The sequence below is a fragment of the Akebia trifoliata genome, chromosome 8 (genome assembly GCF_017979445.1).
Source record: "Akebia trifoliata isolate Shusen 1 chromosome 8, ASM1797944v1, whole genome shotgun sequence".
NCBI classification, from domain to species: Eukaryota; Viridiplantae; Streptophyta; class Magnoliopsida; order Ranunculales; family Lardizabalaceae; genus Akebia; species Akebia trifoliata.
In genome coordinates this window covers 31,962,953-31,985,446 of record NC_141382.1, presented here as the reverse complement: position 1 = coordinate 31,985,446, position 22,494 = coordinate 31,962,953, and the positions used below count along the sequence as shown (strand labels likewise).

At 38.2% G+C, this 22,494-nt stretch overlaps 1 protein-coding gene across 1 annotated transcript; it reads left to right on the top strand.

Annotated features, from left to right (window-relative positions):
• The first annotated feature begins 352 nt into the window (after positions 1 to 352).
• Positions 353 to 21,840, top strand: LOC147396530 (DNA mismatch repair protein MSH6-like). The gene is made up of 21 exons (XM_086451285.1): positions 353 to 1,544; positions 2,327 to 2,420; positions 3,860 to 3,962; positions 4,065 to 4,118; positions 4,218 to 4,292; positions 5,491 to 5,559; positions 5,743 to 5,829; positions 5,909 to 6,103; positions 6,899 to 7,449; positions 7,533 to 7,662; positions 9,188 to 9,279; positions 9,384 to 9,562; positions 9,641 to 9,843; positions 9,950 to 10,051; positions 16,872 to 17,034; positions 17,578 to 17,867; positions 17,951 to 18,088; positions 18,842 to 18,921; positions 19,063 to 19,162; positions 19,341 to 19,470; positions 20,706 to 21,840. The coding sequence occupies exons 1-21, from the start codon at positions 488 to 490 to the stop codon at positions 20,957 to 20,959; spliced, it is 4,146 nt and encodes a 1,381-aa protein (XP_086307411.1). The 5' UTR covers positions 353 to 487; the 3' UTR covers positions 20,960 to 21,840.
• Positions 21,841 to 22,494: the final 654 nt, after the last annotated feature.

The window sequence follows — 22,494 nt, the reverse complement described above, 5'->3', positions numbered from 1 at the left end:
AGACGACTCGTTTAATACATCTCGACAACTTCCACCAACGAGATGGATAGACAAGTCAAATGTATCAGTCAAGATTTAAAATCTCTTGGTTTTTTTCTCATTGCTCAATGAGACGACTGAAATGTATTGGAAAGCTCGTCTCTTGAGACAATTCGATCTCGTTCATGGACGGGACGAGATGAAATGTCAAAACGAGTTTTAAAACCATGGCTCACACTACTCCATATTATAGTGGTTTTATGCTAACTCGACTCGGTCCTACTCGTCCGACCCACTAGTTTCGAGTTGGATTGGATCAATTGGTTCGGAGCCGAATCCTCAAAATCGGAGTTCCTCGCCTCACCCATCCCTCCGGCGGTATGTCCCAATTTCCCGCGAAATCTTCATAAATTCCCACATTTCCCGCGAAAATCTTCATAAATTCCCTCCATCTTTCTTCCACTCTGCAACAAGCCAACACCACGCTCTCTCTCTCTCTCTCTTTTCTATGGGTCCACGACGTCTCAGCAATGGCCGATCTCCACTGGTGAACCAACAACGCCAAATCACTTCCTTCTTCACTCCTAACAAGACCTCGTCCACTTCTCCTTCTTCACCTTCATCTGTTTCTCCCAAACTAAACCCTAATTCTACCCCTACTTCCAACTCTTCTACTACTACTATAACTCCTTCTCAAAAGAACCAGAAAAAACCGCTTTTGATTCCCGGTTCAGATGCCAGAAAACCCCCCAGTTCCAGCCCTTCTTCTACTACTACTCCTCCTCTTCAGAAGAAGAAAAAATTGCTTTTGATTCCTGGTTCAGATAGCATAAAAACCCCCAAATCTACAAAAACATCGTACGGTGAAGAGGTGGTAGGGAAGAGAATTAGGGTTTATTGGCCTTTGGACAAGATCTGGTACGAAGGTTGTGTTAAATCATTTGATAACATTTCCTTTAAGCACACTGTTCAGTACGAAGATTCTGAGGAAGAAGTCATAGAACTTGAGAAGGAGAAGATTGAGTGGATCGAAGAATCGGTGAGAAGCTTTCGTCGATTAAAGCGGAAATCTTCCCCCATCTCTGAGAAAGTAGTTATTGATGATGAAGAAGAAGAGGGGGCTGAGAATAAGGAGGGAAGGAAGTTTCGAGGCTTGAAGCGGAAATCATCCTCTAAGAAAGTAGTTCTAGAAGAAGAAGAAGAGGAGGAGGAGGAGGAGAATACAGAGGCAGGAAGGGGAGGGGATGATTCGTCTGATGAGGATTGGGCGAATAATATAGGTAAGGAGATCGTAGATGATGATGATTCAGAAGAGTTAGATTTAGAGGACATAGAAGAAAATGAGGATGATTCAGAAGAAAATGATCAAGTGCACTTCTCCAATTCCAAAAGAGTAAAAAGGGAGAATTCGGAGTCGAGAAAGCGAAAGAAGTTCGATGGGGTTAAGTTAGATTTTGGTAAGAAGGGAAAAGTTGGTGGAAATAAGACTGAGAAGATTGGGTTGAAGATATCTTCTCAGGACAGCACTGGAGGCAGATTAGTTGAGTTGGTGACTAATAATGGAAGTAAGTAACAATGTTTGATATTTTTTATCTATTAGTGAGAGAATGATTATCTGAATGTGAAAATGAAATCAAATAGGGTTTTTGGTTTTCCTGGTATAAATTTGGCTCTAATATCCATTTGTGTTTTTTTCTTCTATCAATCTCCTTGATCACAGTACAACAAAAGTAATAATGAATCTTCTGAGTAAGATTTAAAATCTCGTCTCGAGGCAATGTTTCGGTCAAGAAAAAAAAACCCGATACTGTTTCGACCAATACATTACCGAGGCATTCAATGTTTAGCCAATGCCTATCCCATGATACATATTGGCTGATACAATCTGGTTTTGAACCATGTTTGTGAGGATATTTAAATTGTTAAAAGATGTGTGTCTCATAGTTAACCGTTGCACCCGGAGACAATTTTAGCTCATGAGAATAGCTATTTACCAAACATGGTTCTGGACAGAGCAGGAAGGAAGGAACATGACTCGTTTGGTTGATCCCAAATCTTTGGAAAAAGGCTTTGACAATGATGATGATGGGACTAGCTGTTTACTAACTCGCCTCTTGCTTAGTTTTAATTCTGCCATGGTTATGACGGTGACATATTTGACAAACTGAACGGTGACATATTTACTAAAAAATAAAATGTTAACAACAATGAAGGGAGATATCCTGATTGTTGAAAGCATCTTTTGTAATAACTTCATTACCCATGAAAATTGAGAACAGAAGAAAAAACGGTGGACGATTTTTGGTATGTCTTGTGCGACTACTGAATTTGGGTATTCTTACTACAGGGGGACATACGAGTCATGTTATCGACAATACTTTAACAGGTGATGCTGCTGAAAGGTTTGGTATGCGTGCAAAAAAGTTTCACTTTCTTGGGACGTAAGTGTTTACTGAATTGAACTATATGTTTTTTTTCTTCTATCAATCTCCTTGATCACAGTACAACAAAAGTAATAATGAATCTTCTGAGTAAGATTTAAAATCTCGTCTCGAGGCAATGTTTCGGTCAAGAAAAAAAAACCCGATACTGTTTCGACCAATACATTACCGAGGCATTCAATGTTTAGCCAATGCCTATCCCATGATACATATTGGCTGATACAATCTGGTTTTGAACCATGTTTGTGAGGATATTTAAATTGTTAAAAGATGTGTGTCTCATAGTTAACCGTTGCACCCGGAGACAATTTTAGCTCATGAGAATAGCTATTTACCAAACATGGTTCTGGACAGAGCAGGAAGGAAGGAACATGACTCGTTTGGTTGATCCCAAATCTTTGGAAAAAGGCTTTGACAATGATGATGATGGGACTAGCTGTTTACTAACTCGCCTCTTGCTTAGTTTTAATTCTGCCATGGTTATGACGGTGACATATTTGACAAACTGAACGGTGACATATTTACTAAAAAATAAAATGTTAACAACAATGAAGGGAGATATCCTGATTGTTGAAAGCATCTTTTGTAATAACTTCATTACCCATGAAAATTGAGAACAGAAGAAAAAACGGTGGACGATTTTTGGTATGTCTTGTGCGACTACTGAATTTGGGTATTCTTACTACAGGGGGACATACGAGTCATGTTATCGACAATACTTTAACAGGTGATGCTGCTGAAAGGTTTGGTATGCGTGCAAAAAAGTTTCACTTTCTTGGGACGTAAGTGTTTACTGAATTGAACTATATGTTTTTTCTTCTTTTTTCTTTCTAAGTAGGTATCTCTAATTCTGGGAAATCTAGTACTGGATTTTGATGTTTAATCGACATGTTTCAATTCCTGAATTGTGATAATGAATATAATGTTATCGTCCATGAACTAGTCGGATAGACATGGCGTCTCACATCTGCAGAATCTCGCGAGATAAACCAGATGATTCGGAATATATTTTGAAAATCTCAGCCGAGTCAGTAAAACTCATCCTAGTCAACTGGGATTTTGTATATTTTAATGATTTTTTTTTTTATATAGAATTTAAACATATATTATCTAAATAAAATATGATTTTATAATAAAACATCTTCTAATTTACCTTATTTTATAAAAAAGTTGTAATTATTGTCATTTAAATATATATGATTAAATATTTTAAACCGAGATAAATGGTTTATCACGTCCGAGACATCTCGGTCTCATACATGCATGAGACGAGATGTCAAACCGAGATTTGAAACCATGATTAGAAAATCTATTTTATGTCAAGCATCTCGAGTAACTCTCTGTAGGTTTTGGCACAAAACATGAAGCATTTTCTTCAATTTTCATGTGGTTATCCTAATTCCGTCCATTAGATGAGGGTGTCATACTTTTTATCGCAGAGAACGTAGGGATGCTAAAAGGAGACGGCCTGGAGATGTAAATTATGATCCAAGAACTCTATACTTGCCTCCTGATTTCTTAAAGGGGTTATCAGGTGGCCAGGTAATTCTTTTCAATAGATGGTTGTTTAAAAGGTTTTTCAGAGAATTCATATATGTGCCTTCTTCATTTATCTATCTATCTAATATCTAATTTCAACTATAGAGACAATGGTGGGAATTTAAGTCGAAGCATATGGACAAAGTTCTGTTTTTCAAGGTGATCTTGTAGTTAGAATAAAATCATTAAAGCTGATCTACTGTCTAATTGTGTTTTTTCTGCAATAATCTATTGATAAGCATTATCTTTTTGGAGCAGATGGGCAAATTTTATGAACTGTTTGAAATGGATGCACATGTTGGAGCAAAAGAGCTTGATTTGCAATACATGAAGGTATGCATAACAGCATAAGTTTCAAGCATGTCTTTCTCTTATTTATCTTTTGTTTTTGTTTTTTTTTTGATCGATAAAGATGAATTTATTGAAGAGAAAGAAAAAACAAGGGGGTCGAGAAGACCCACCCAGATACAAAGGAAAAACAAAAACGAAAAAACCAAGCACAACAACAAGGACTCTCAATTAACAGTTACACATGTGATAGGGAACACACTCGATCCCATCTCACGACAAAATCTTCAAAGAAGGTTCCTTCAAATTCCTTGTAAAGTTTGCACCAATAGAAGAAAAACTCCAAGATAGAAATAATTAATCCTTCCAGCGTAGAAACTTTCCCTTCGAAAATGCGCCGGTTTCTTTCTTTCCAAATACCTCAACAGATTGCAGAAGGAGCCACGGACCAAAGGATTCGCTTTGACGACAAAAAAGAACCTCCTTACGAGAACCAAGCTTCCAAATTTGACTTGACAGACAAAGGAAAACAGCCCACAATACCAAATTGAACCATGAAATGTGACCAAACGAGGTGAGCTACTCAACAATGAATGAAGAGATGATCCACTGTTTCCGCCTGAGAACCACACATACAACACTGATTTGGAGAAATAAAACCTCTTTTGATTAATTGATCCAACGTTGGAAGTCTCCCTAAAGTCGTCATTTAGAGAAAACAAGATAACTTAGGGGGTATCCTACCCCCCCAAATGACTAGGTGAGGAAAAGTTGCTGTGCTCTTAGGGCCAAATTCATTCTATAGAGATTTAACCGTGAAACTTCCATTCTTAGTTCCTTCCCATCCTCTTTTGTCATCTGAAAAGTTATGCCTATAACTGTTTTCCACCATAACAATTAGCCTCCCTAGCCTATCAACCTCCCAGTCATTGAAAGATCTTCTAAACCCAAAATCCCAGTTAATCAAACCATTTGCAAAGGTCTTGTACACCTTTTGTTTTTTGCAGTGTTGACCATTTTGGCTTTTAGCCATTTTACTGTTATTTTTAAAGAATATCTTAAGTTAATTATCTGAGGGAAAAATAATTAATCCCACCACATGCATTTTATAGTTAGCTGCCTGCAATTTTTAATTTGTTGTAATATTTGTGCTTTTTATTTTTTATTTTTATGTAGACATATCTATTTAAATTATAGTTTGTTTTCAGAGTTAATTTTTTTACGGATCTGATCTTGTTATTAGGGGGAACAACCTCATTGTGGATTTCCGGAAAAAAATTTCTCAATGCACGTGGAGAAATTGGCTAGAAAGGTTTGCTCTTGTCCATCTATTTATATTTCATGTTTATCTTGATCCTGATTTGCTTTCTCTATGCCATTGTGTTCTCGGTAATGCTTGGGAGTATAAGATCTCATTTTCCTTTCGAAAGACCATTTTTATATCTTTGAAGGAATTTCCCCAAGGACCTCCTTAACTGAGCTGCCTTGACTGTAGGGTTACCGAGTTCTAGTTGTGGAGCAGACAGAAACACCTGAACAGCTCGAGGTTCGTCGCAAAGAAAAAGGTTCAAGGATAAGGTTAGTTTATACTCTATGTCACTGATGTGGAACTATTTTTGTTAAAGAAAATCAATGGCTGACATGGTTCCATGTTTTCAAAGGTTGTGAAACGTGAAATATGTGCTGTGGTTACGAAGGGAACACTGACTGAGGGAGAGATGCTGGCAATCAATCCTGACGCTTCTTATCTTTTGGCGATAACAGAAAACTATCAGGTTGAGGAGAACCAAAAAGAGGACCTAATTGTTGGTGTTTGCGTGGTTGATGTTTCTACAAGCAGGTTTATGATTGGACAGGTATGCTAATTCAGAATCATGCAGTCCTCTCTGTGGTTTTCTTTTCCGTTATCAGATGTGATGATTTATAGTCTCTGTATTAAAGAGTGTAACTATTATCTATGAATTTCTAGTACTCCACAAATTCAGTTCACATGCAGTGGGGTGACACTCATCATTTTAATTGGCTCCACAAAGATTTTGTAACTGCATAAATATCTGTCAATGGAGTTAATGGATCAACTGAAACGTTTTCCTTACTAACTTGGAAAGATTTTAAGCTTCCTAAGGGTCATTTTGCTCAAACGGATTACCACATTGGCAATCCAACACCACTGTCCTCTAGATTTCATGGAAAAACTCAGATCATAAAAATAAAATTCAATTTTTTTTTGACTTGATCTGAGGTTTTGAAATTGGACGACTACTGAACTTCCACAGATCTCTCAAATTTAAAATTAAAATTCAACAGTAAAAAATAATTTTTTTTTCAAAGTTCATAGAATTTTTTCCTCTGCAATCCTTGTGGGATCGGATCATGTTTTCGGATGCCACGAGGTGAGGTGAACGACCCTTAGTAAGGGTGGAATTCTTACTAACTTAGTAAGGCTAGTCGGACTCATGGATCAAACAGTTTATCTTCTGTTCTGATTTTTTTTGTTTTTGTTTTTATGAGGGCTTCTAACCGGGATGGATTTAAGCATGCTGTTATAGATCTCTCTCATATTTATTCCTAGGAAACCACTGATTTATAAACTAAATTTCATGAGCTCCTGTAATATGTCTCTCTTTGGCTAACTATCTTTTCTCTACCAGTTTTGTGATGATTCAGAGCGTAATTCCTTATGTTCCCTATTGTCTGAGCTAAGGCCTGCAGAAATCATAAAGCCTGCTAAATTACTCAGTCCTGAAAGTGAGAGAGTTTTGCTGAGACACACAAGAAATCCTTTAGTCAATGATTTAGTTCCACACTTGGAGTTCTGGGATGCCGACAAGACTCTTGATGAGGTCAGAAGTTTTTATAGGCGACTCGAAGATCAACCAGGATCAGAATCTTTGAACAAGTCAAGTTTAGGTAATCCTGAATCAATTACTGCAGAAGACAGGTCGAGGTGCCTACCGGGTGTTCTATCTGAGTTAGTGAGTGCAGGCGAGAATGGTAGTTATGCACTTTCTGCTTTTGGAGGCAGCCTTTTCTATCTGCGACAGGCTTTTCTGGATGAGACACTGCTTAGATTTGCTAAGTTTGAGTTACTTCCATGCTCGAGATTTCATGGTATCCCTCAAAAACCATACATGGTACTTGATGCAGCCGCCATTGAAAACCTTGAGATGTTCGAGAACAACAGAAATGGAGGTTTTGATGGGTAATTATATATATTTATGATTAACATTTGAAAAATAATTTTCTGGGTTACCTTTTTTGAGGTCATTTTATTTGCCAATGTAGGACAGTATATGCACAATTGAATCACTGTGCGACTTCAATTGGGAAAAGATTGCTCAAAAGCTGGCTTGCAAGACCACTATATCATGTGGAGTCAATTAGGGAACGTCAGGATGCGATTGCTGATTTGAGAGTAAGTCATGCGTGCATAAAGATCTTTCAATGACCACAAAAGCTTCCTAGTTAATGTGTGTATTTTCCAATAACCTTTTAGCTGGTTTTTGTTTTTAATTTGTGTGCAATGCTTTGACATTTCTAAACCTTCCGATATAGCTAACCCGATTAACAGGGGCAGAGTTAGTAAGGAGACATTGGGGGCAATTGCCCCCACTCAACTTTTTTGGGCATTTTAGATACCCTTGAATTTATGCTTAAATTTGAGATACCCCTGCATTTTGAACTACTGACATGCCCTGTTTGACCCTTTTGCTCTCACTCCCTCATCTCCCTCCCCAATTTTTGCCCCTCCGCCTCCAATGAACTATAAGTTTGCCCCCACTAAAAGAAAATCCTGGCTCCTCCCCTGCCGATTAAGTTAACAAAGGGAATGTTTATGAAAATTCAAAGTTCTTGTAGTTATTGTTCCAGAAATTTGTAATCGAATGCCCATAACTTCACAAGCTTCTGCAAGGAGTTCCTTTGTGTTCAATAAATATTGCAATTTTCTTATGTGGTGCATCTGACTAAACATTTCTCCATAAACAGTTGTCTTGTTTTATTTGCTGGTTTTCTTTCAATGTTGAGCTCCCTATACCATGGTTTCATGTGAAAGTTTTCTTGCTTATCTTTTTTTGATCGGTAAAGTTTCCTTGCTTCTCATCCTTGAAGTTCCTACAGTTCAAACTTTTTCAAGAATTGGGCTACCCCCCCCCCCCCCACCACCACCACCACACACACCCTCACCCTTCTGCAATAAGCTTTAGATGCAATCTTGTTCCTTGTAAGTTCGAGGAGTACCACATGTCTCTTATTGTTCTGTTACTGTTTTGAATTTATCAATTTAATTTGCTATGCTTATTTACTATCCTGACCTAATTTAATAGATTTTGTCAGTTTAATATATCTGATTCTGGTCAATATTTTAAAAAGCAACTTAATTTAAAAATAAAAATAAAATGCTCTTAGCAACTTCATGCTTTATTAAATAACTATGCAGCAATCACTTATAACTACAGGGGCTTATGTGTTGTGACTTTCTTGAAGAGAGTTTGGGGTAGTAGGATGTTAACATGATTCTCCCGTAAACAATCTGAAAAGAGGAACCAGTAAGAAGAATAAGACTTAATACGCATACTTATTATAAAAAATAAAAAAAAGGCTTAGTGTGTATAAAAGAAAATTTTAGATTCTATGCCCCACAAGGATGGTTGAGAATTTACATGGAAAATTCAGATAAAACCTTTAGAAGTGCATCTGATTTATTTTATTTTTATTTTTATTTTTATTTTTTATTTTAAATTTGCTTGCTTCCTCTGTATTTGAATCACTGCCTTCAGACTTCATTTTGATTGTTTTCTTGTTTTACCACTAATATTGCATTACTTCCTTTATTTTCCATCTTTATTAGCACAATGATGGACTACTACTGGATGCTAGATACTGTTATGATGTTTGAACTTTAAGGTGTTTGTGTAAGTGAAATTTAGCTTGTGTTTCAGGGAGTTGATCAACCTTCTGTACTTGAATTTCGAAAAGAGTTGTCTAGGCTTCCAGACATGGAGCGATTGTTTGCACGCCTATTTGCGAGCAGGTAAAATCCTACAATTTTTTTTAATGAATGATACTAATATTTTTCCCTGTACTAATAATTGGTTTTATATTCTCTTTTTCTTCCTTGTTTTGGATGGAATACAGTGAAGCTAATGGAAGGAATGCCAATAAAGTAGTTCTTTATGAGGATGCATCAAAGAAACAGCTTCAAGAGTTCCTTACTGCTCTACATGGTTGTGAATTAATGGCTGGGGCATGTTCTTCTTTGAGTGTGATATTAAATAATGTGGAATCTAGCCTTCTCGATCGTTTATTAACGCCGGGTAAATTAACATTTCCTGTTGTCAACATCGCTACACCAGTCCTGTTTTGCATCTTATGCACCCATTAATTGTATACAGGTAAAGGTCTTCCTGACACACATATGGTTATGAATCATTTCAAGGATGCTTTTGATTGGATAGAAGCCGATCATTCAGGGCGTGTTATTCCTCATGAAGGAGTTGATGCAGAATATGACTCTGCCTGTAAAGCAGTTAAGGATGTTGAGTCCAGCTTGGCTAGACATCTGGAGGAACAATGTAAATTACTTGGAGATACATCAGTAAGAATGCTGAAAATTGCGGTCTTTTCTGTTGTAGTACTTTGCTTTCTGGTTTTGTTTCATAAAGATGAAGCAACTAATTTCTCTCTAATATGCTTTGGCATAGATTGAATATGTTACTGTTGGAAAAGAGTTATACCTTATAGAAGTGCCGGAAAGTTTGCAACGGAGTGTTCCTCGGGATTATGAGTTACGATCATCCAAAAAGGTACATGAAAAAGGGTTTAGTGTCTGGCAATTGTAATACATCGCTTGCTTGTTCAAGGTATTATATGATACCTGTAGTCTGATAAAATAAAGTGATATGTCTTCATTGCTTTATACATATTCGTGTGGGAGGCTTGGAAATATCTTTTTGAAGTAGAAACTGGGAGCTGCAATTACTGCAAGACCATGTAACAAAGATATCATTGGCACATACATCGGTATCCGAAGGGTGTAAAGTGTCTTACACAACACCTTTGAGATACTAAACATTGACAATCCATACACATGTATTACAACATAAATGATTTATGTAATTTTCTCTTTTTCTGAAAGGTATAATGACATTTCTATTAATAGCAGATTAAATACGATGATTAAATGTAATTTTCTATTAAATACCATTACAAGAAAGAGCCTTTGTTGTCTAGGCCACAAATGGAGTCCCATCTAAATGAGAAATCTTCCCAAAAAAAGCTAAAGTCCTTAAATAGTTTGCACCAAAAAAACAACAAACGGATGATGGCAATAATCACTTATGAAAGGGATTGCTTACCTTCAAAAGAATCGGTGGTTTCTTTTCTTCCAAAACAACAAAAGGGTTTAGAAATCATAATATCATTTCTTAGAAGAGTTTAAATAATAAGATAAGGATGTACGGTAACTAAAAGAAAACATTTATATACACTATAAGTAATAAAGTAGATTTCTATTGTCAAACCGTGATTATGTTTGACAACTCAATAAATTAGTATATAGAGGATGGGTCATTCAGAAGTCGTTTTCTATACAAAATCATTAACATAAAGGTTGACACTACAGTAAGTGTTACACTGTGTCCAGTTTATGGTACATGTCTGACACGACAAATATCCTAAAAGTTCCACGAGTCACAACTACAAGCAGAAGTGCCATGAACATTTTCATGATGCCCTGTCTCAGCACATGCCTGTATTCACTTCATAAAGAGGGGGGGTTAATGGATCAGGATGACCTGATGGGTCTTTTTATATGTGGCTACTATAGGACTAGGCTTAAGCTGTATGATTAAGTCCAATAGCCAGCCCTAGACTTATTTTTCAGGCCCAAGTGTGTGGGATTGACGTATTAGCAAAGATAAGCCAAAGGCCTGATTAAATTTTGAAGGCCTGGTACATTACATATGTTCTTGTTAAATAAACCTATAGGGTTATTTTAGTCTTTTCACTTGTTTAATTATCTTATGTAATACTTAAGCCTAATTAAGGCTAATGAATCAAATTAATTGTTTTCTCTCTGTTTTAACTGGTATCAGAGCTTCATCGACCTTCATCTTCTTCCTCAAACTCAGTCGACCATCTCTACATAAAAACAACTCCCTAAAACCCTTGTTTCCATTTATATCACCCCTACGGGGGTTCTCTGCGGATACTCATGCGATAGGGATGATGCGATAGGGAGTTGAAACATATTCGAAGCCTGCGATCAGGCTGTAGTTGTAGAAACGATGCTGTATTCACAGCAGTGATAGCTGTGATGACCTGCGACGCTCCTGTGATGACCTGGGACACTCATCTTGGCATCGTTTGAACCTTACGACCTTCAAATTAGTTGTTTTAGGTATAACGACACCCACAACAACATCGTACAAGTCTTACGACGCTAGGAGGCTGTTGTGTGAGCCTTGCGATTACAGTAGGAGTTTTGTTTTGAGCAAACGACACCGTCAGGTGGCTGATATGCCTTGTGCGACACAAGTGGGTGGCTGTTTGAGTTGTTCTTTATCACAACAACTGGTTTTTTGCCTTCTGCGATTGTAGTAAGTGGCTGTTTGTTCTTCATATCACAGCAGGTGACCTTTTTTCAGTAAATAACACCAACCCATTCCTTGGAAATTACAGCAGGTCAATATTTGCTGTATTTCGATCATTGTAAGCGGTATATGAGGTTTTTTAGCAGTTATTGGGATACCTACGGAGGCTTGTGATTACAGCAAGGTGCTGTTTGGGGCTGTTCTAATAGCAATTTTTATCCATTTTTTGATCGTGTATTGTCATCGTTAGGGTGCTGCGGTCACTTTATCCTAGAGAGTCGTGCCTTCATCGTACTTGAACTTTCTTTCAACTAAAGTACTCGGATTATTTGATGGCCTCTGAGACTTCTTCCTCCTCCATCACTGGTAATAGTAATGGATTGGGTGGTTCTTCTTCTCACTTAACTGACTTCCCCGATATTCAAATTACTACAGTAAAATTAGATGGTCCTAATTATCTCCTTTGGGCACGATCAGTTGAAATGTTAATTGGAGGGAAAGGGAAGATCGGTTACCTCACAGGGATGGACAAACAACCTGCACAGACAGACAGTTCTTACTCCCATTGGTTTGCTAATGATTCTATGGTCCGCTCTTGGCTGGTTACTTATATGCAACCACACATTGCGGCTGGCTTTATGTTTTCTTCAACAGCAAAACAGATTTGGGATTCTGCAAAGAGCATTTACTCGCAACGTCAGAATTTTCAACTTGGAGCGTGATATTTCGTCTTTCACAAGGAGATTCTTCAGTTACTACCTACATATCACAACTACGTGCTCGGTGGGAAGAATTGACTTTTTACTCCTTGTCCTATGCCTGGAAGGACCCTCTTGATGAGACATTATATTCGTCGATTCTGGATAAGAATCGGGTTTTTCAGTTTCTAGCTGGTCTTCGGGATGAGTTTGAGTATGCGAGAGTTCATTTATTGGGTATGGATCCATTTTCGTCTCTCCAGACAGCGTATTCGTATGTTTTGGCTGATGAGAGTCGTTGTGTGGCTGTCCTACCTCATTCTTCGGGAGATCACTCCGTTATGCTTGCTCGCCTATCTTCTCCACAACCCCCCAGTGGGTCTATGCCTACTCGTCAACGACATAAGTGTGATCATTGTGGAAAGTTAGGTCATGTGAAGGCTCGCTGTTATGCACTTCATGGTCATCCTAATCAGCAACGTAAACAGTCTCAACGATCTTCAGCTCATATAATTTCTCAATCGACTACTGATTCAGCACCTCTTTCCGTTCCTATATCCTCATCAGACTTGGTATCTCTATCCCAAGCAGAGCTTGACAAGTTCAGAAAATTCTTCAATCAGATAGAGATTTCATCTCAGCCGGTTTCTACCTTCGCTCACTCAAGTACCTTTGCATCTGCAAACAGTGTTTCCACCACTTCCTCACCATGGATTATTGATTCTGGTGCCTCAGATAACATGATCGGTATGTCCTCTCTATTTCAAACCTATAGTGTTTGCTCTGGTCATCACAAGGTTCGCCTAGCTGATGGTTCCTTGTCTTCCATAGCTGGTTAAGGTCTTTTACCTATTACATCCTCTTTATCCTTGACTAACACATTACATGTTCTTCAACTTACTACTAACCTGGTGTCCGTTAGTAGTCTTATCAAAAACTTGAACTGCAGTGTAACCTTTTATTCCTCTCATTGTGTCTTTCAGGATCTGGAGTCGAAGAGGACGATTGGTACTGGACGTGAAGTGAATGGGTTGTATCCCCTGGATGTTCTCGGTTCCCCTAGCACTCATTCTGCTCTTCAGCTTAGTAGTTTTAGCAGTCAATCTAATAAGGCTCTTGTAATGCGTTGGTATTTACGCTTAGGTCATATTTCTTTTGGATATTTGAAACACATGTTCCCTAATTTATTTAATAATAACAATGTGCTTGATTTTTCTTGTGAAACTTGTCAATTAGCTAAACATGTGCGTTCGTCTTATCCTATTAGTATGAATCCTACTACACCTGCTATGTTTGACTTAATTCATTCTGATGTGTGGGGTTCTTCCCCTGTTACATCTATTCTTGGTTTTCGCTATTTCGTCTTGTTCATTGATGATTACAGTCGTACCACTTGGGTTTATCTTATGAAACACAAGAGTGAGGTTTATGGGGTCTTCAAACAATTTCTTGTTATGGTTCACACCCAATTTGGTCGTACCATCAAGACCTTCCGTTCTGATCATGGTACTGAGTACACTTATAGTGAGGTCCTGAAATTTTGTTTAGAATCTGGCATTGAGCATCAAATGTTCAATGTTAAGACCTCTCAGTAGAACGGCCGATCAGAAAGAAAAAATCGTCATATTCTAGAGTTAGCCCGTGCCATTTCAATTGGCATGAACGTGCCCCAATCCTATTGGGCTGACGCAGTTCTTACTGCTGTTTACCTTATTAATCGGACCCCCTCCAGTGTTCTTCAGTTTGTTCCACCCCTCTCTAAGCTCTTTCCAGATCGTCCTGTGTTTCCACTTCCTCCGCGTGTTTTTGGGTGTCTGTTTTGTTCAACTTCTTGACCAAAATCGTTCTAAACTTGACCCTAAGATCGTTAAATGTATCTTTCTGGGTTATTCCTCTACCCAGAAAGGATACCGTTGTTACCATCCTCCTTCTCGACGACATTTTATTTCTCGAGATGTTTCTTTTTTTGAGCATACTCCTTATTATAATGGGTCCGTTGGCATTCAATCTGAGTGGTTTCCTCTAGATTCACCTGATGATCATTTTCCTTCTTTATTTTCCCTTCCCTTGCCTGTTCCTCCCTCTCCACCCCCTGTCAGTTCGTCCTCTACTCCATTGCAGGTTTACTCTCGACGTCCACGTGATACTACCATCACTTCTATGTCCGATCAGCTCGCCTCTAGCTCCGCCTCCGCCTGTTCTCTGTGATGATCGTCCTATTGCCACTCGTAAGGGTAAGCGCACGTGTACTTATCCTATTTCCAATTATATATCCACTTCTGCACTATCACTTTCCTATCAGAGTTTTCTTGCTTCTGGTTTCGCTGTTTCTCTTCCTAATACTGTTGCAGATGCTATTGCTCATCCTGAGAGGCGCATAGTTATGATTGAAGAGTTGACTGCTCTTGAAAAGACTCAAATTTGGGAAATTGTGCCTCTTCCGCCTGGAAGGAAAGCTGTGGGTTGTCGCTGGATATTCACGCTTAAGCATAATCCGGATGGTTCCATTGCTCGTTATAAGGCCCGTCTGGTGGCCAAAGGTTATGCTCAGACTTATGGGATTGATTACCAGGAAACTTTTGCTCCGGTTGCCAAGATGACCACCATTCGCGTTCTCCTTTCTGTTGTTGCTATCCGCGGATGGCCTCTTTTTCAGTTAGATGTCAAGAATGCGTTTCTCAATGGTGATCTTCAGGAAGAAGTCTATATGGTCCAACCTCCTGGGTTTCTTCCTTCTACTTCTCCTACACATGTTTGTCGTCTTCGCCAGTCTCTTTATGGTCTGAAGCAGTCTCCTCGTATTTGGTCTGAGCGCTTCACTACGGCCATGCATCAGTTTGGTTTCCATCAGAGCTCTGCTGATCACACCTTGTTCTTGCGTCACTCCCACGGCAAAACTGTTGCTCTGATTGTGTATGTGGATGATGTTGTTCTTACTGGAGATGATGCCGATGGCCTTACCGAGGTCAAAACTTAGGTCGTCAATTTGAGATTAAGGACCTTGGACATCTTCGCTATTTTCTGGGTATTGAGGTTGCACGGTCCCAGTCTGGTATATTTATTTCTCAGCGTAAGTATGTTCTTGACTTACTCAGCGCCTCTGGTCAGCTTGGATCTCGCTCAGCTGATACTCCTATTGAGCAGAATCACAGGTTGACTGATTCTGAGGGGGAGTGTGTGTTAGATATTGGCCAATATCAGTGTCTTGTGGGAAAATTGATCTACTTGTCTATGACTCGCCCTGACATTGCCTATGCTGTTAGTGTTGTACGTCAGTTTATGTACTCGCCTCGAACATCTCATCTTTCTGCTGTTTATCGTATTCTTAGATACCTTAAGGGATGTCTTGGTCGATGTATTTTATTCAACAATCATGGTCATCTTCGCATTGAGGCATGGACAGATGCAGATTATGCTGGTTCAGTGACTGATAGACGGTCTACTTCTGGGTATTGTACTAAAGCCGGTGGTAACTTGGTAACTTGGCGTAGTAAGAAGCAGGATGTGGTTTCTCGGTTGAGTGTTGAGTCAGAATACAGAGCCATGACACTTGCAGTATGCGAGTTGTTGTGGCTCAAAATCTTACTAGCTGATTTATGTCTTTCTATGCCGGTCCCCTTCTTACTATATTGCGATAATAAATCGTCTATTAACATAGCTGCAAATCCGGTTCAGTATGACAGAACGAAGCACATAGAAGTTGATCGTCATTTCATTAGAGAAAAGATAGTTTCTGGACAGATTTGTACTCCTTTTGTTCCTACCTCTCAACAACTTGCTGATGTTCTTACTAAAGGTGTTAGTAAAACCTCCTTTGAAATGTCTTGTCCAAGTTGGGCATTGTTGATATCCACGCACCAACTTGAGGGGAAGTGTTAAATAAACCTATAGGGTTATTTTAGTCTTTTCACTTGTTTAATTATCTTATGTAATACTTAAGCCTAATTAGGGCTAATGAATCAAATTAATTGTTTTCTCTCTGTTTTAACTGTTCTTGTATTGGGCTTGGGTCTGAAGTAAGGGTCCATCATGGGCCTGGAACGGACCTGGGTCTAGGTACTCATTTTCCTGATTGGGTTTGGGTAGAGATTGACTCAGCCTGAACCAGGGCATCCCCTACTTACATACTTACGTACATACGTACAAGTGGAGAGCCCCCACAGGTTATCTCCAATTAAACCCTTAAGCAGCAGGGGTTTGATTTTTATTCTTTTAAATGTCCCAACCTGGCTTTGGGGGTAAATCTTTGTTTTTTCCACTTTTTTTGTTGTACATTTTTCTTTTTTCTTGACATTAAGTTTATGAGAAATTTTTACCATTTATGTCACTTGCAGGGATTCTTCAGGTACTGGACTCCACAAATTAAGAAGTTGTTAGCAGAGCTTTCTCAAGCTGAAGCTGAGAGGGAATCAAAATTGAAAAGCATTCTACAAAGGTTGATAGGACATTTCTGTGAGCATCATATTAAGTGGAGGCAATTGGTTTCTGCAACTGCAGGTATGCATGCAATGGACGTATGCTCTTAATTATCCATTGTCACTGCTTTCATGTATCACAATTACAAGACACACACTTATTCATATTACTAACATGTCTTTAAATAGAATTGAAAGGAAGAACATGATTATTTGAGCTGACCCCAAATTTTTGGAATAAAGCTTTGATGATGATGTTGCATCAATAATTTAATGATCTGTTATTTTCTTTATGATAAAGGTGAACCTGTTTTGATGGTGCACACATTCAATAATCCATATGATATGTTTTGTTGATAGTCTTTGTGATATTCTTTTAATGTCTTCTGTTCCAAAAATATTGTACTATCACCTGTTGCCTCTTTTTATACTTCATTATAAACCATACTTAATTATCTGTGAAATAATCTTCCTTGAGCATTCATATTGCTGTTAAGAAACCATCAATTAAAAGTTCTTTATTTTGAGGAAGCAGTTAGAAGGAAGAATACCTAATTTTTCACTTGATCATGATTTTGCTATCTCCTTGTTTTCCATGACCGGAATTGGGTGATACATGCTGCAGAACTGGACGTTTTGATGAGTCTAGCAATTTCAAGAGAATATTATGAAGGTCCCACATGCCGTCCAACCATCTTGAATACATCATGTTCAAGCGAAGTACCATGTTTGTCAGCAAAAAGCTTAGGCCATCCTGTCCTTAGAAGTGATGCCCTAGGAAGGGGTACCTTTGTTCCAAATGATATTACCATAGGGGGTTCTGGACATGCCAACTTTATCCTTCTCACCGGTCCCAACATGGGTGGGAAGTCAACTCTTCTTCGTCAAGTTTGCATGGCTGTGATCTTAGCACAGGTAAATTTTTCTTTTTTATCTCTACTATAAATTTGATATTGTCAGTCTTGTGATCCTCCTCACCATTCGTTGTTGTTCACCAGCTAGGCGCGGATGTCCCGGCACAATACTTTGAACTATCACCCGTTGATCGAATCTTTGTTCGAATGGGTGCAAGAGATCATATTATAGCAGGCCAAAGTACATTCTTAACAGAACTTTCGGAGACTGCTTCGATGCTGGTATGTTATTCATTTCATACTATAAGTACAACCAGATTTGCATAATGATAATAGTTCATTAAATTTATATAATAAAACACAACGGTGAGTCCCACTCTCTTGCTTCAAGATTTATACCACACAAAGGAAGTATCTTGAGGAAGACTTTTACCATTATTGCCTTTTCTGTTCCTCCCCTATTCAAGAATACCCCTGACTTTATTATTTTTTCTCTTTTACCCCTTTTTCAATAATACCCTTCAACTTAAGACATTGTCTTTTGTTTTTGATAAGTCAACTTAAGACATTGTTTTTCCTCTTCCGCCTCTTTTCCAATAATACCTCTCCAACTTATTATCACTTTCACCCCTAAACCCGCGAACTCTAGTCTGGTCATAAGATGGAAGTTTCACTGGTCAATCACTGTCACTTGCCCATAGGAATGACCACTCATTACTGTCAACATGACTGTCACCTCCCAGATCGCCCATTCCCAAAATGTTAGACAAATTGAAAATTTTACTCATTTTTTCATAATGAACAGACTTTGAAGTTGTCTCTGATTATGACCCATCCAAGAGGTGACCCATCAATGACCACTTTAAATTATATGCTTTAGGTGGACCACATGTGAAGTACACCATGAAAGGCTGAACTTTTATATCCATCTTAGACACAGGTTTAGCCATGAACATGTATAATTATATGTTTATGAATTTGATTTAAGCATTTTTTAGGCTAGAATATGATCATATTTCTCAATGGTTAATGCAGTCTTCAGCAACCCGTAATTCACTAATAGCATTAGATGAACTTGGACGTGGGACATCCACTTCAGATGGGCAAGCCATTGCGTAAGTGCCACATTTGCAAGAGACCTAAACATAGATTTATTTTCTTATTCAAAGCGGGTTGTGCCAGCTTTTTGAAATATACATTGAGGAATATCCAGCTCATCTCAGCGTCTTTTTCTCTGGTTTTGTTATCTTTTGCAGGGATTCAGTTCTAGAATATTTTGTCCACAAAATAAATTGTAGAGGCATGTTTTCTACTCACTATCATCGGTTGGCTGTTGATTACCGAGAAGATCCCCAGGTACACTTATTTAATTTTCCTCTTTTCTTCATTGATAAGTCTGTTAATTTTTTTTTTTTACTGATCAGATGACTTATCACCCACCATGTCATATTGATTTTAACCTACTCCTATGTGATTGATTTTCCATTCTTGGATTTGAACTGGTCTGATTTCGGCTCCTCCATGTTGTCCTCAGGTGTCTCTATGCCACATGGCATGTCAAGTTGGCAAAGGAGTTGGGGATGTGGAAGAAGTTACATTTCTTTACAGGTTGACACCTGGTGCATGCCCCAAGAGTTATGGTGTCAATGTTGCACGGTTGGCAGGTATGCTTTGTTACTGAATTTGTTGTATTTTTCTTTCCATTAGGGACCTTAACAATTTAATATGAGAAAGAACCATGTTTAGAGAAACAAGCATTGAATTGGTTTGTCCAAGAGGTATATATAAGGGAATCAAGCATGATTCCATTCCGACACCAAGATATGCTTGTGCTGTAGTGTAACACCAAAATTTATTTTAGAAAAGGTAAAATAAGTTAAAAGTCAATCAGAAATATGGAGACTGATGCAAATTTTTTTATTAGATATGATGAGGGGAAGTCTGTCCATGAAGGTGGTAATGCTTTGTTGTCCTTCCCAGACCTTAAAAATGTCCTCTGATCATCAATCTGGATTGAATGATAGCTCTGCCACCTTTTGATTGCGCCATAGGCAATGCTCATAGGGTTAGTGTGGTCAGTCAGACCTATGTTACCTGATTCGTGAATTGGCTCAGTTCGAATTCGGGCTTGCGGATCATGGTTCACCAGTCAAGAATGAACCCGGTTCGTAGGGATAGACAGAGATGAGGGTATTAGAAGGTTGAAGTGATCAATAGGGTAAAAAAGATACTGAAAATGGTAGATTTTGGGAAGAAAAGAATCAGTTTTTATTTATTTATTTACAGGTTGATGATGAGGGTATTTGGTCTTTTTCCATCAGTCTATCAATAAAGACAAAGGTCAAAGGGGCATGCTATTAATCTGGAAATTTAAGAGGATATTTCAAATACTATTGATATGTGAAGGGATGAAAAAAAATTACTTAAATTATGAAGTACGTTTGGTTTGCTGCATTTCACGAACCTAGAGTGAACCGAACCACGAACAGGTTCAGTTCGAACCATGAATGGGTTCAGTTCGAACTGCAACCGGTACTTTAACAACAAATTAGGTAACACTGAATCATACCCAGTTGATGGAAAGGATTTTTTCCACCAGTTAAAACCATATCTTCTTATTACTGACGAGGTTTATTTCTAAATTTTGCCTAGTGTCCTTGATACTATGATCCTTTGGGCTACGGCACATCATAGATGTTTGCCATTGTTTGAACAATTTCTGACTGATTCAATAGGGATTACTTTGGTTAAAGTGCGATGATGAATATGCTCGTCCACATTGCTTTGGTTTCCATGTCATTGATCATTAATTATTGGCTAGTGATAGCCACTTGTTCTTCTTTTGGTAAATTTCACTGTAAAAATTGCTTCCCAGTTCTGACCATAGTCAGAATTTCAGGGCTTCCCGATTATGTTCTTCAAAAAGCTGCAGCCAAATCAAGAGAGTTTGAGGCAACATATGGAAAACACAGGCAGGGATCGAAAGAGGAGTTGTCTAATCACTGGTGGGATGATGAAAAGTTTGCAGTTATTATCCAAGATTTGGGTCATTTTGTGGCAAATAACAGTTGCCATGAGACCTCTGAGAGTGTGGATATTGGATTGCTGAACGAAATTCAGCAAAGAGCAAGGATGCTTCTAGGGAAAAGTTGAAGTCGTGTACATATATATGATTTGGCATATTAATTTTTTGGGGAATTTATTTCACAAATGGGTTGTGAGATCACCCTTTCGGGTTTAACAAGGGATCCTTCCACAGGGTGTTAAGCTGTGAAGCTGTCGCCGATTTTGACATTGGAGATTGGGTTTCGTATTTTGTGGGGCCTGCTTATGATGTGATCTAACATTTAGATCAGATCAATCGGACAGTTATGGGTACTACATAATGTCTATGTTTTTGTAATATCAGTGACACTGAATAGATTCGCCTTCCTGAGCTGGCTCATCTGAGTTTTGTGGATGCAGTGTTCTTTGCAGGCTTGCTAGTTGTAAATTTTGTTATATGTCAATGCTAGGCAATTTTCCCATCGCATTGACCCGCAAACAGATGGTCCTTAGTGAAAAAAATTCCACAGGCTTTCATAATGTCTTGAAGAAAGTTTTGTTGATTGTTGCAACAATTTATGGATATGACAACTACTATTATGCAAATCAGAGAACTTTACTCGATGTATAGATCACAACAACAGAAGGCTTTGTGGTAGTGAAATCTAAAGGCAAATAGCTGATAAGGGTTCGACCCATCGAACTTGCAATCAGAAACTCCCACGACTCGCTTCTTTGTCTTCCCTCCGAAAACTGTCAAGCATTTCCCAGTACTTTTAGAGACCCAGAATCGAAATTCACGATGATTCATCACCTTGGGTGGGTTAATTGATTTCCAATCAGCTTGAGTTAAGCTTGTTAATGAGCTCAATGATCGAAGGGCTACTTTGTCGTGCTGGTCGACACTGAGATATGTTTGTCCCCCTGAACATTTGTTCATGTAGTTGCTAAACCTGCGGTCTCATGAAAATATTGGTTACAACTTACAACATTGGGTCACAAAGGTGATGTAACAAACAGGTGATTGATGGATGATCCTACAAATTGGGGAAAATTACTTAAAAGGACCCTAATGGTGGGATTTCTTTCTAAATAGTCCTTGAATTTTGGGTGATAGGTTGTGGTCCCTTATTATTGTCGAACTCACAAGTTTTTATTTATTGTCGAGTTTGACATTTTTTTATTGTTGAATTCAATAATTTTTAAAAAAACATTGAACTCAACAATAAAATTGGTGGACTCAATGTTGGTAATTTGTTTTTCAAGTTTTTCCGATTAAAATACATTGAAAGATCGACTAAAAACTTGGCATAACGACTTGTCTAGATGATTGCAAATCAAAAGAACTATCTTTAATGGATTTTCATTTAAAAAATTAAAAAAAAATCTTAATTTTTTACATACATTTTTAAAATACTTGAAAAAAATCTTGAAAATGGCTTTGTCTTGCTTCTCAAATCCCTTACTTTCAAAGGAAAAATGAGAAAAAATAAAAAATAAAAAAAGTAAAAATTTTACCTGTGATGGCCTGAGATAGAGCCTGAAGTGGATTCCCAACCATAATATGCGTTGTATTTCTGAGACTCACCACCTTTGACATTAGGAACAGAATAGACACCAGTGTCCTTAATGCCCACATAGTC